This window comes from Hemicordylus capensis, chromosome 1, assembly GCF_027244095.1.
Source record: "Hemicordylus capensis ecotype Gifberg chromosome 1, rHemCap1.1.pri, whole genome shotgun sequence".
In the NCBI taxonomy this organism is placed as follows: domain Eukaryota; kingdom Metazoa; phylum Chordata; class Lepidosauria; order Squamata; family Cordylidae; genus Hemicordylus; species Hemicordylus capensis.
The window spans coordinates 238,068,496-238,082,757 of NC_069657.1; the positions used below are offsets into that span (position 1 = coordinate 238,068,496).

Here is a 14,262-nt window from a genome sequence, read left to right on the forward strand (position 1 = left end):
CATTTTTCAAGTGACGATAAATTATTTTGTACGTTTCTTTTGGTGAAGAGTTTCATGGATGCCCACATTCAAATCTACAAAGCACGGAACAACATCTTCCAGAGGGCAGTAGTTTGTAGTAGCAAAACCAACAAAGATTCATGTGGAATTTAAACACTACCAATCTATTGTAGCATATACTTTTGTGTACCGCAGTTCACTTCAGAAGATGCATGAAGTGCAATTTTCAATAGGCAGGTGTGTGTGTGTCTGTGCGTGTGTGTATGTGTATGCACACACACACACACACACACACACACACACAGAGGAATAGGGGGGAAATTGGCTGACATCTTGACTAAACTTACAAATATGGTGTACAAACAATTAGGCTGGGCTGGTTTGCATTATTCTTCATCCACTGGTCTTAAAATGTTTTTCAAAACAAGCCCTCTCTCCCTTATAAGAGGCATAAGGCTCCAAAAAGTAAAAAGTATGGTTCTTCATTAATCTCAGTTTCACTCATTCAAATTTGCCTCCATTAATAATCAATTAAGATTAATCAAAAAAACCCTGAGCAGAGTACCCTAGTGTGCCTCTGGTAGATGACTTTTTCCACTCTAGCTTTTAGATTAGCTGTAAGCTATATCAGAAAATTGTTGTGTGTAAGGCTCCAATCCAGAAATTGCACCACATTGTGGGTTCATGCTCATAAGAACATAAGAACAGCCCTGCTGGATCAGGCCCAAGGCCTATCTAGTCCAGCATCCTGTTTCCCACAGTGGCCCACCAGATGCCTCTGAGAAGTCCACAGGCAAGAGGGCTCAGGAGGGCATTGTAATGACAATATAAAAGAATAAGTACTCAAGAGAAAAAATGTCTACAAAAATAGTAGTTGACTTGTCTAGTTTCTCATACAGCATATTTAGAATTTATAGCATAGTTAAGGCATAAGATATCAATACAACATTGATTACTTAGGACATTTCATGAAAGATAGTTTCAAGGTGCACTGTACTTATTTCGAACAAGTAATAAAGAGTCAAGTGAGGAAGCCCAAAGGCAACCTGAATCTGGATTTGAATCTTTTCTTTTTCATCCTAAAATTTCTCGTGACTAAGCAGAACTACAACTTAGAGAAATACCTCAGCATTCCAAATCCTTTCTTAATAGATAACTTGTTTTCATGTACAAATTTGTTTACTGTTACTTCTTTGATCTATTGTTACTCTTAAAAGACGAGCTGCAGTCAGTTGCAGTCCTGTAAAAGTTGTCAGTAATCATTTCAGTTTATAATTATTCATAGCTATAAGCCTTATATTTGAGACGTAAGAGCAAACTTAGATAGGTCCTAAAACATGGCCTTAAACATCTACTTCATGTAGGCATCTTTGGAAAACATGCATTTCAAGAACAAGGTTGTAAGTAAAAAGGTCATCATCTCTAGGCCAAGCTGAATCAAATGAAATAAGGAAAGAAGGGGTGGTTTTCTTTCAATTTCCATGACAAGAGTATAAATAAAAACACACAAAGGCAAGTGTAAATCCTAGTGTATAAATGTGAGCCTTCTGGAAAATTTTTAAGTCACAAGCAGGGGGTGGGTTTTGCACTCCGCACCCATGTGCCTCTTTTCCTCTTAAAAATAACCCGTCACTTGCTGTCTGCGTTACTGTGGCAGATCTACTACAGTACCGCTGCATTACTGTGGCAGCAGAGGGTTGAAACACACTAACCAGTTGCTATCATATCTAGTGTGGCTCCATGAGTAAGCACTTACTTTCTTCATCTTCTTCATCTGTCCTGCTTAAAGTATCCTGGGAAGCCTGTTGGGAAGGCTCACTATCTTGTTCCCAGACAGTGCCAGTGCCAGTGTTGGAGCGGGACATTGTGGCAAGGCTCAGTCGGTATGCAGAGGTGGATGTGCCCACAGTGCTGATAGAAGTCTTCCCTTGGTAGGCTGGAGAGATTGGGGGTGGGAGGGGAAGAGTACAGTTACAGAAGATATGTGATGTTCTTAAGAAACAGTAGTTCTCTTTCAGACCAAGGCCGTTAGGAGGATCATGTGAAAAATGACCTGAACTATATAGTGCAATAGTCACTGCACTATTAAAAAGGAAGATGAAGCAAGGAGAACATTGCCTTTGGGATGTTTCATGATGCTATGAAGTTACAAGAGGCACACCAACATCCTGGAGTTTGGTAAATGTCATGTCAAAGATCTCTTCTCATCAGTTTTTGTGGACCACAGTACATTGGTTTTCTCCCACTACAGTAAATTAAAGTACATTTAAGAATAAGGAGCCTGTGAACTGTCTCACCACCAGCACCACCACTACTACTACTTAGGGTGCAACTATTTCCTTTCATGAGAACTTCAGCCTCCAGGGATGTCAGTTCAGCAACTTACAAAAGGAGGTCATTTACACAATCTACCCAGGTTTGAGAGCTGTGTGTGCTCCCAATTTTCGGTTGCGTGGAAGCAAGGAAAGAGGAAAACCTGAGTAGAAGTGAATGTTTTGCAGCAAGGTAGGAGGAAAAGTTACCAAGATTTTCCTCTTACCTTGCTTCCACACAATCACTCCTACCCAGGTTTTCCTTTTACCTTGCTTACAACACAACTGAAAACTGGGAGCACACACAGCAACCAAACCTGGGTAGAACACAGTTTTCGACTGTGTGAATGACCTCAAGCTCTATGTAGAAATCTTTGCTGGTTTCAATTTAAACATGTTTTTTATCATTAAGAGTCTTGTGATGCTGGTTAAAGCTGCAGTGCTGTACATTCTTGCTTGAGGAAGGCCACCCTCTTCTATGTGCACCCTCCCCAACCTGCCTCCCTCCCTCAGCTCTCCTCTCACCTGATCCACTGTGCACAGCCTCCTTGAGGATCTTTAGTTCGTTGTTGAATTCTGCAATGAGGGAACTCTTGCAGAGAGGGCGTGGGATAAAGCGCCGTTCAAGCTGGTCAGCAATATGCTGCCGGGCAGTCATCTCTTCATGATTTTCAGCTGGCTGAGCTAGCAACTGGGGTGGGTGGGTGAGAGCAATGGGGAAGAGCCATGAAGAACAAATAACATAATCAAAATATGTACTGAGTCCTTTCTCACGATCACATGTGAAGGCTTCAGGGCAAGCAGTGGAGAAGGCAAGCAGAAGCTCACCTTCCCCACAAACTATCTGGCTGGGTGGTCTGGGCATGCGAATCACACACCCAGACGATCTTCTGCTGCCCCAGGTAGAGCGGAGCTGTGGGAGTTGGGATGCATCATCTCGGCCACCAGAAATCCCACAATGCACTGCACAAGTGCGTGATGCATTGTGGGGATCTCCCCAGCAACAGGCAGTGCTTCGGCTCCAGCTGAAAGCAGCTGGCACTGACACATGGTCAGGTAAATGGGGTTAAGGGAGCACTCACTCCCTTAATCTCGTTTAAAAGCCTGGCTGCTCAGCTGGGTTTGCCCCCAAGGTGCCCCAGGGAGTCAGTCGGCTCCCGGCAGTTCCCATGGGCAGCCAAGCCTGGGCTTATTGGCCCTAGCCCAGTCTTGGCTGCTCATGAGAACAGCCTCATTAAATATTCAAGAGAGGAGAGATAGTAGAGCATCTGTTTTGCATGCACAAAGTTCTAGATTCAATCCTTGGCATCCCAGAGGTGGCAGGGTTGAGAAGACCTTTGCTTGAGACCCTGGAGGACCACTGCCAATCTGAGCTAGATGGACCTATGATCAAATTCAGAATAAAGCAGCTTCAAAAATTAATTTGTCAGGATGTTGCTTTGAACATCCTAACAAAGAAGAATTGCAGAATTTGCCACAGCAAATCTTTTACAACTGAGGTCCTTGAACGTTTTGTAAATTCATTTTTTTACCATGTCAGCTGCATTCTCATGATGAGGAGTGCAGTTAAAGAATTAACTCATGCACTCCAACAAAGTGTGATATGAGAAAGGAGCATTAGTCACTCACTGTGAAGGCTTCTTCTGGCTGCTGGTGTAGAGGACATCTCACATGCGTTATCCTCCCTGCATGCTCCAGAAGGCAGGACAAATCAATTAGGTAGAGCCTTTAAAACAGGGGTGGGGAACCTTGGCCCTCCAGCTGTTTTTGAACTACAACTCCCACCACCCTCAGTCACAATTATTGTGGCTGGGGATGATGGGAGTTGTAGTTCAACAACAGCTAGAAGGCCAAGGTTCCCCACCCCTGCTTTAAAAGTTGGGAGAGGATAGCCCCTCCCAGTTCTGTGTAGTCAAGCCAAGCTCCTAGAAGGAAAGGAATAGTGCAGGGGGAAAAGAATTTGAATGTGGCAACGAAGCAGTATAGAAACAACCAGGAAATAAAAGAAAAGAGAAGGAAAACACTTACCAGTAGCTGTGGACTCCCAAGGGTGAGTCGAGATGTCCTCAACACCAGCAGCCAGAAAAAGCCTTCATGATGAGTGGCCAATGCTCCTTTCTTGGCTGCTGGGTGAGAACATCACATATGGGACATGCCACAGCTAAGAGACCCCGAGCAGGAGTGTCCCCGGCTGCTGGGGCGGAAGGACCTGCTGATAAGAAAGCATTTGAGGTGAGGGGGAGATTGAGTGTTCTTCCTCTGGGTAGGTACAAGTAGGTTAACCAAGGCAGCGGCATGGCGTTTGATGGTGTTTGTCCTGAGGTCCTTATCTAGGCCATCCTGGAGGAAGAGGAGGAGCTGAGACATACCGCAGCTTTCCAGGGAAAACTTGCACTGGTGGCACCAACGGAGGAAGGCCTTCCAAGTGGTCTGATATATCTGGTTGGTAGACGCCCTCCTGGATGCTAGTTTAGTGTAGATTCTGCAGGTTGTAGAACCTGCCTGTTCAGCCAGTCCATCTGGTTGTTCAGGGAGCCACTGACATAGAGAGCTGGGAGGGAGGCGACATGTTTCTCCATCCAAGAGAGGAGTAAGACTGCTTCCTCGTGCAGATACTTGGATTGGGTCCCCCACTGCCGACTGACATGGGCCTTGGCCGTGTTGTTGTTGGTGCGAATGAGGATGTGGCGGTGGTGAACTCTTTCTATTGCGGAGATGCTGTGAAAGTGCTGGATTGCTGCCAGCAGGGCTCTGTGCTTCTGTGGAGATCATGATCGAGACATGGGTAGGAAGCGGCGGTCTTTGGGATGGTATGTTGACTCTATCTTGCACCCATGTTGGATGGTGTCTAGAACCAACTTGTCTGAAATGGAGGCCTCCCAGGCATGAAAGGAGAGAGAGAAACTGCCTCCTACACTCGGGAGTGGTGAGTCAGAAGGTCAGACAGGGCTTCTGCCGTTGCCCAGACTGCTGCTTGGAGGTGTTGCTCCGAAGGTTAAAGCAGTCTGTTCCAGGATGGGTGCTGTTGTCCAGTGTTCCTGTCTCCGGGTCTGAAGTTGGGACAAAAGGAATGAAAAGGCTGAGAGGGCTTGCGTGTGGAACACCTGCCGTCCTTGCATGAAGAAGATGGAAGGGCCTTCTTCTTGTCCTTGGTTTCATCCAGAACCTCTTGAAGAGCCTCATCCCCAAACAGCATGGCTGTGGTGAAAGGAACCATCAGCATGTTGGCACGGGAAGTGGGATCCGCCTGCCAATGTCTGAGTCACAGGGTGCGCCTGGCCACTATGTTGGTTGCCATGGTGCGGGCACCAAATCGGACCAAGTCAAGGGTAGAGTTAGCAATGAAGACCTCGGCCTTCTGAATCTTGAGAAGGATCTGCCTCTCTCTAGGAGGATCTGGAGGTGGAGACTGTAGGAGCTCGTCCATCCCTAGGAGGGTAGTTCTGGATATGATGGAGGTGGCCGTGGAGGCTCTAATTCAGACTGAGATGGTGTCTGTGTTTTTTCTGCACTGGAACTCCAACATGCGATCGGTGGGGTCCTTAAGAGAGGACTCCCTGTCCCTGGGCAGAACGGCCCCCATGGTCAGAGCGGCCACTGAGGCGTTTACTGGAGGTGACTGGAACAAGGCTGCTGCTGAGGACATAAGCTGTAATGTTTGGTAATGACAGCAGCAGTCTTTTTCTGGGTGTAGGGAGTCTGCCACTCCTGCTTTACTACTTCAGAAAAGGTTTCAGGCAAAGGAAACAGAGGGTCATTAGGGGAGGTGGTAGGCAACACCATGGACTCCCAGGTGGGGTCCATGGGTTCCTTCAGAACCTCTGGTTAAATGCCCAGGGTATGCAGGGCCTTGAGCAATAATTGAGAAAATTAATCAGATGGAAAGAGTCTATGCGCTTATGTGGAAGGTTCCATTTGTTGACTGTCAAACCATTCTCCCTTTTCCCTTGCATCTGGTTCATTGCTGGGGTCAGCTGGGATGCCTTCATGGGTGCCCCTTGGGCTAGGTGCATTGAGAGGCCTGAGAGAGACCCCTGGGTTCCCGGGGTGAGGACTCATAACCAGAAATCTAAGAAGGTTGTGCAGGAACTGTTTTTCTTTATGCATTTGCTGTCTTTCGGACTTTTCTGATTTTTTGTGCTTTTGAACCTGCTTACGCTTGTGGCTCTTCCTAGATTTTTTAGGGGACTCTCTGAAGAGTTAGAAGATGAATTAGAGGTGGAAGAATCAGATTCTGAAGATTGGGCCTGATCCCTGAGCCTGTGGTGCTTCATAATGGGCTGTTTGGGCTTGTGCTGCTCCGAGGAGGAGTGAATGGTCTCTACAAACCAGGCCTGCCAGGCTATGGGCATTTTCTAGGGAAGGTGGATGCTGGGATCTGGGGGCACGGATCAGGACCCAAGGGCAATCTGGGCTGGATGGGGTGAGAGGGACCAGATGGCCCTGGACACAACAATCCCTGAGGCGGAAGAAGAGCCGGTCCAGGATGGCCTCCGGAGCCCCTGTTGTCAGGGGGAATCGGGATGGCTGGAGAAGGAGACCATTAGTTCCTCGATGCCTGTTGTGAGGGTTGGAGGCAGCGGCGGATCCGCTAAAAAACATGGGCCTGAGGGCCCTGCTGGCTTGTTGTTTGTGCCAGTGACCTCCGACAGGAGTAGACCTGGCTTGGCTGTGGGTGGGGCAAAACCTCCTGAGATCTCTCCTTCCTGCCCACTCGGACCTGCGTGGGAGGGGTAGCAGGCTTCAGCATAGTCTTCTGGCCCAGGAAGGTGGCAGCTTCATCGTCCTCCAGAACAACGATGTCGGGGCTGTTCTCCCTTTGGGTGGGGGAAGTGGACCGCTTTCGTAGTGTGAGTCATGGAGGCAGCAGGATACTCCGGTGGCTCTTCAATTGGCTTGGAAGCCCCTGGCCCCCACTAGACTCTTGCGCGGACCACAAGGGTCAAGGTAGGCCAAAGACTGCAGCGTGAACAATGGCAGCCATGCTGCGGTTGGTGCTTCTTTCCCTTGGGCAGCAGTACATGTAGAATGCCAATCCTCTGAGGCTCCATGAGGATGAAGGGAGGGAAAGGACAGTAGTGGAGAGAAGGAAGAACGGTGCTGGAGGGAAGCAGCAGGGAGATGCAGGAAAAGAGAGGGCTGCAGAGAGAAATGGAGAGGAAGGTAGGAGCTGGTGACAAACGACCTTCTCTGGAGCACTTGCAGGACAAACTGAACTGGGAGGGGCTGGGCTATTCCCTCACACCTTTTAAAGGCCTGCCTAATTTATTTGCCCTGCCCTCTGGAGCGTGTGGGGAGGGTAACCCACATGAGATGCAATCCCATTTCAGGCAATCCCAGTCAAACCTCTGCAGTTAAAGAGCATTTTAACCAAGATCAGGTCCTGGTGATCTGACCAGGGGCACTGAGCCCCTGGTGGCGCAGTGGTAAAACTGCCGCCTGTAACCAGAAGGTTACAAGTTCGATCCTGACCAGGGGCTCAAGGTTGACTCAGCCTTCCATCCTTCCGAGGTCGGTTAAATGAGTACCCAGAATGTTGGGGGCTATATGTAAATCATTGTAAACCGCTTAGAGAGCTTCGGCTATAGAGCGGTATATAAATGTAAGTGCTATTGCTATTGCTATTACTATTGCTATCAGTCCTGGTTAAACGCTGTTTAACCACAGTGGTTAGATCGGGATTGCCTGGAAATTCTGGGTTCTCACATCATGCTCCACGGGAGCATGCAGGGTTCTGTGACTGTAGTTAAATCTTTAACTGCACTCCTTGTCATTGTGAGAATGCAGCCATCAGTGGTGAACCTAGGCAATCTGGGTGCCCGGACCACCCTGTTGAGAGGACACCCCGCTCCCCGCTGCCATGAGGACCCTGCCACCGCGAGCCCTCCTCCCTACTGCTGTGAGGCCAAAGCGCCGATATTCTAGCTGCCATGTGCATGGCCAGGGTGTGTGTGAGGTGAGCAGGCCTCCCCGCTTGGGGCGGTGGCAAGTGGAGGGGGAGTCCGTGACGTCAGAAGCTTGTGACACTCTATTCTAACTGTGCAGGCGCACCGGAACACCTCACAGTTCTAGAGGCCTCTGAGCCGGACAGTCAGGCTCCGCAGCTGCTCCGGTACTGCCCACCGCCGCTACAGGGGAAGAGCCTGCTCGCCTCACCCTCTGGCCACACACATGGCGGCTAGAATACTGGCGGTTCGGCTCGTGGTGGTGAGGAGGGCTCACGGTGGCAGCAGGAGGCCCCTCTGGGCCTTGGAGGCCATGGGGTCAGGGGGTAAGAGCACCTCTGGCAGACATTAGCTTTCTCCAACATGAGTGAATTCCCCTTCTATGCAATGGAACGTATTATATTACCATGCACTGATATGTATTTGGTTAACCAAAACTCAGCTAAGCTTTTTCTGGCTTTCATCAGTATGTTGTTACAGTGTGTCTGTCTGTCCTGTTAGTAGATGTTCAGATTATTTCTCCACCCCGCAACCCCTGACTGCCATCATGCATCTGGCTGTCTTCATACCCCGTCAAGATAAGGGACCACACAGGGCAAGAAGCCACAAACAAGAACAAAAATCCCCTGTGTCAGACAAAGAGTTATATGTCTGAAGAATACTGACTGAATCTATACATCTATGGGATTCAAAAATATACACATACAACCCAATGCTGAGAAAATGGTTGCCCATGAAAATGCCATGCACCATATAGTATGAACAAAGACATTTAATACATTAACCATGTATTTAATATATTTAATGTCTTTATTCATACGATATGGTGCATGGCATTTTCAGGGGCAACCATTTCCTCAGCATTGGGTTATATGTGTATATTTTTGAATCCCATAGATGTATAGATTCAGTCAGTATTCTTCAGACATACCCAGAATGTTGGGGGCAATGTGCTAAATCATTGTAAACCGCTTAGAGAGCTCCGGCTATAAAGCGGTATATAAATGTAAGTGCTATTGCTATTGCTATTGCTATATAACTCTTTGTCTGACACAGGGGATTTTTGTTTGTGTCTTCATACCCCATCAGAATCAGGTACCCTAGTTTAGGAAACTGTTCCTGGGAACCAACACCTTGTAATATTTTCTATTCTTCCTTTGAGGAAAAGTTCAAGAGTACTCAATGCTGTTTAGTATTCAAGAGATACAGTATCACTGTCAAAACTGCTGTTGCTCAAAAGCATGGTCATGTTCTTCTTTTCTACCACAGGGATTGTACAGTTGGTTTAACACTGTCATTTAACAAGGCAATTTTAGATTAGCATTAGAAAATGTTTTACCTTGCACTGAATGAAGGGTCGAAGAAGCACAAAGATAGGAATTCGGGTGCGAACAATAAAATCCACGAAATCCCACAGGGCCAACCCTCCCACTTTTCGCAAAGCCATCTCTTTGACTTGCAGGCTCAGCCAATACCATTGGCTGCCAAGCTGACGTTCAAAACAGACAAGGATCACCTTCAGAGCTAGAAGGGAGACAAACAGCAAAAGAATTAAAGCACTGTGCAATGACAACAAGAAGCTTGTTGTGACTTTAGAACTGGGACTCTCTTATGATCAAAGAACTCTGAGTCAAAATATTCCATAAGTCTTTTAGACCTGTCAGTTGAGGCCAAGAGGCCACTTGGTAGACAATCTGGTTGGTATCTGTTCACAACCTGGAAAGGGTTTACTGACACCTCTTACCCCTAGGGTTTACAAGGCAGCATCAAACAGGATAACCACCAAAACCTGAAACTGTAAAGTGATAAGTTGGGAAATAATATTAAAAAATTGTCGTTCCTTCAGCCTACAGCTTGGGAGACATGTGACTGTTGACCCTCCTTTCCCCACTGAGCACTCAGGAAACAGTATTAACAACTCAGAAAGCTTTATTGTTATAATGGGATATGAATTGGAGCAAATGGGGGGAAATAGAAAAGAAGTTCTCAACCTTATTAATACATCGAGGCAACACAGAAAAGAACAAGTTATTCTAGTACGAACTAATCTGCCTACTTTCCTTTCACTATCCCTACAACTGGACTAATATTCATGTGTCTGCTATCTTGGATTGGGGTGGAAGACAACATCACAGACTAGGTCATTGGGGCATCCTTATGTGTCTCTACAGTTGTAGCATATTTGGTTCAAATCGGTTCAGTGGTTCAAAACTTAGCCCACTTGTGCCTCAAACATTTATGCATCTGCCATCTTGAATCAGGGTAGATGACATCATCACAAACTATGCCATTGAGGTGTCCCTGTGTGTCACTCACTACAACTGTAACTAATTTGCTTCAATTTGGTTAGACAGTCCACAAGTTATTCCACTTACGCCTCAAAACTTCATGCATCTGCCGTCTTGGTTGGAGTAGATAACATCATCACAAACTATGCCACTGAGGCATACCTATGTACCCTGCATCTGACTGCCTTGGTTGCTCTAGTGGATGACCTATGCTGGGAACTAGACATGGGGAGTGCGTCCCTGTTGGTTCTGATGGACCTCTCGGCGGTGTTTGATACCATCGACCATGGTATCCTTCTGGGTCACCTCTCAAGTATGGGAATCGGAGGTTCTGTGTTGCAGTGGTTCTGGTCCTTTCTTGGGGGGAGGGTCCAGAAGGTGGTGCTGCGGGACTACTGCTCGGCTCCGTGGCCATTGGCCTGTGGGGTTCTGCAGGGTTCAGTCTTGTCCCCCATGCTGTTTAACATCTACATGAAACCGCTGGGAGAGGTCATCCGGGGACTTGGACTGAGTTGTCAGCAATATGCTGATGACACTCAGCTCTATCACTCCTTATCACCTGATCCTAGGGAGGCGGTGGATGTCCTGAATCGGGGGCTGGAGGCCATGATGGGTTGGATGTGGGCTAATAAACTGAAATTGAATCCAGACAAGACAGAAGTAATGTTGGTCAGTAGGAGAGCTAATCAGGAAGAGGAGATTTTACCAGTTCTGGATGGAGTTGCACTCCCCGTGAAGGAGCAAGTACGCAACTTGGGGGTAAGAGAGCCAGCGTGGTATAGTGGCTAGAGTGCCGGACTAGGACCGTGGAAACCCGAGTTCAAATCCCCATTCAGTCATGATACTTGCTGGGTGACCCTGGGCCAGTCACTTCTCTCTCAGCCTAACCTACTTCACAGGGTTGTTGTGAGGAGAAACTTAAGTATGTAGTACACCGCTCTGGGCTCCTTGGAGGAAGAGCGGGATATAAATGTTAATAATAAATAAATAAATAAATAAATAAATAAATAAATAAATAAATAATAATAATAATAATAATGGACCTGGCACTGCTTCTGGAAGCTCAGGTGGAGGCAGTGGCCAGGGGTGCCTTTGCACGGCTTTGGCTAGTGCGCCAGCTGCATCCTTTCTCAAGAAGGCAGATCTGGCCACAATTACCCATGCCTTAGTCACGTCATGGCTGGATTACTATAACACACTCTATATGGGGCTGCCCTTGAAGAATATCTGGAAACTGCCGCTAGTGCAAAACGCAGCAGCTAGGGTTTTATCTGGAGCTGCCTGGTGGGAGCACATCACACACATTTTGAAAGAGCTGCACTGGCTACCAGTTTGCTTCCAGGTCCTATTCAACATGCTGGTTTTGACCTTTAAAGCCCTTAACGGTTTGGGCCCGGGATACCTGAGGGACCGCCTGTCCCAAGGGTTGCTGCCTGCTTGACAAGGTCATCTGAGGGGGCTCTGCTCTGGGTGCCGACAATGAAGGAGGCTCGGTTGTCGTGCACGTGTCGTGCACGCAGGACAGGGCCTTCTCTGTTGCTGCTATTCACTCCTCGGTCTCCATCACAGCTTTTAGAAAGCATGTTAAATCTTGGCTTTTTACCCAGGCTTTTATATTATTGTCTCTGCTGTTGCTCTTTGAATTTTGTACTGTTTTTATGCTTGTGTTTTAAATTTTTAATCAGATCTGATTTATGTTTTTAGCTTAATATTTTAATTGTCTTTTTTGCAATCTTGTTTTTAAATTCTGCTGTGAACCGCCTTGGGATTATTTTAATGAAAGGCGGTATAGAAATGTAACAATAAAATAAATAAATAACATCTGTAGCAAATTTGGTCAAATCGATTTGGCAGTTCACAAGTTAGCCTACTTGTGCCTCAAAGTTTACGCATCTGCCATCTTGAATTGGGGTGGATGGACATCATCACAAACTATGTCATTGAGGTATCCCTGTGTGTCATTCACTACAACTCTACCTAATTTGGTTCAAATTGGTTAGACAGTCCACAAGTTAGCCCACTTGTGCCTCAAACATTCACGTGTCTGCCATCTTGGATTGGGGTGGATGACAGCATCACACACTATGCTATTGAGGTGTCTCTATGTGTTCCTACAGCTGTAGCAAATTTGGTTCAAATCGGTTAGGCAGTTCACAAGTTAGTCCACTTGTGCCTCAAACATTCATATATCCACCATCTTGAATTGGGGTGGATGACATCATCACAAACTATGCCATTGAGGTGTCCCTATGTGTCCCTACAACTGTACTGATTTGGTTCATATAGGTGCTGGCGTTGCGATGTTAATAGGGGGGACGGACATATGGAATACCAGGTGTTCTCATAAGCCTATTGGAAAGTAGGCTAAAAAGAACAAACTGACACAAACTGACTACAAGTACTGTTCCTACAATACTTTTTGTCCTGTGTCCTTGGGGCTGTTATACTCCACAGATCTCCTCAGCTCAAGCTGAGCAAGGCCCCCAGGAGAGAGACAGAGAGGCACTTTTCCACCTTCTCTTCTTTCCTTCCCCTCACAAACCACCCTTCTCCCAGACATACAAAAGAAACAAAACCCCTCCTCCCCAAAAGAGAGGGGAAAGCCAACTGCTAATTGAATTAGCCAACTGCTAATTGAGACTGTAGCCAATTACAGGATGTGGTTTGTGGTCTGACCTTGATGTCAATTACCTAGCAACCAGGCCCAGACTCTGTTAACCCCTTGCTCACCACACATGCACATGACCATCATCACCTGCTGACTATAGTATCAAGTGGTTACTTGAATGTGTGAAAATCACAAATCAACCCCTACAATAAAGATTTTCTGCCTTCAACATCACTTCAAACCATGATGTGTTGTGAAGTCAAACAATGAAGTGTCATATACATATGTGTGTATGTGTGCGCATGCATGTACACATGTGCATGCCAAATAGCACTTCGCTTCCTGTGTTTCCCTTTCTGTTCCAGTTTTGCCAGGTGGAAACTCTCACTCACCTAGGTAGGCTGCCTGACTAGTAGACTCAGCTAGTCCTTCCTTGCGCAGGTCCTTTCCTGCATCCCCTGGGGTGGAGCAGTGGGCAGGAGAGCTCTCCAGCATGAAGTTCTTACTGCGGGAAGTGCTGATTATACGAGGTGGCAGCAAAATATTAATAACTGTCTGGAGCAGCAGAAGGACTTCAGGCTGCTCCAGCCAAGGGCTGTCTGAGGGATAGCAAAAGGAAAGGAGAAAGAGCAGATCAGGCCTGAATTACAGTGCCAGGTTCAGTGCCATTTTTAGCACCACACTCTGATGCAATATACACATTCCCTCTTGTAACACTTGATCAGCTCCCCTACCTTCCCCTCCTGTAAGCAAAAGGTAATGTTATTTTGGCACAAACACACATCGATTTGCTTTTGTCTCACCACACCCACACTGTTCTTTGCTTATGGCTCTTAGGGGCTTGTTCACACATCGCTCTTAACCATGACTCCCAGGAAAAAAATCCCCCTCACCACATCCTGGTTGGACTGGCTGACCCCAAGGATAGTACATCCACACCTGATTAGCTGAGGACTAAGCAGTATTTCCCCTGAGCCAAGACTGCCTGGCGGAATCATTTGTTCAGGGTTAAGTCACACATGTGAAGGAGCCCTTAGGAAAAGAAGCAACCTTATTGCAGGAACTGTAGTGTTAAAAGTATAGTTTGAACCACAGAGGTGGCATGGAAT

At 47.0% G+C, this 14,262-nt stretch overlaps 1 protein-coding gene across 11 annotated transcripts in view; it reads right to left on the reverse strand.

Moving 5' to 3' along the window:
• Nucleotides 1-14,262, reverse strand: part of LOC128339464 (protein unc-80 homolog) — a 254,333-nt gene that overhangs the window by 31,176 nt on the left and 208,895 nt on the right. For all 11 annotated transcript variants that reach the window (XM_053283443.1, XM_053283442.1, XM_053283439.1 and 8 more), the window contains 4 exons: nucleotides 13,546-13,752; nucleotides 9,597-9,781; nucleotides 2,838-3,003; nucleotides 1,757-1,936 (listed from right to left, as the gene is read on the reverse strand). In XM_053283443.1, the coding sequence (XP_053139418.1) occupies nucleotides 1,757-1,936; nucleotides 2,838-3,003; nucleotides 9,597-9,781; nucleotides 13,546-13,752 (738 nt within the window). The remainder of the gene's footprint in view (nucleotides 1-1,756; nucleotides 1,937-2,837; nucleotides 3,004-9,596; nucleotides 9,782-13,545; nucleotides 13,753-14,262) is intronic.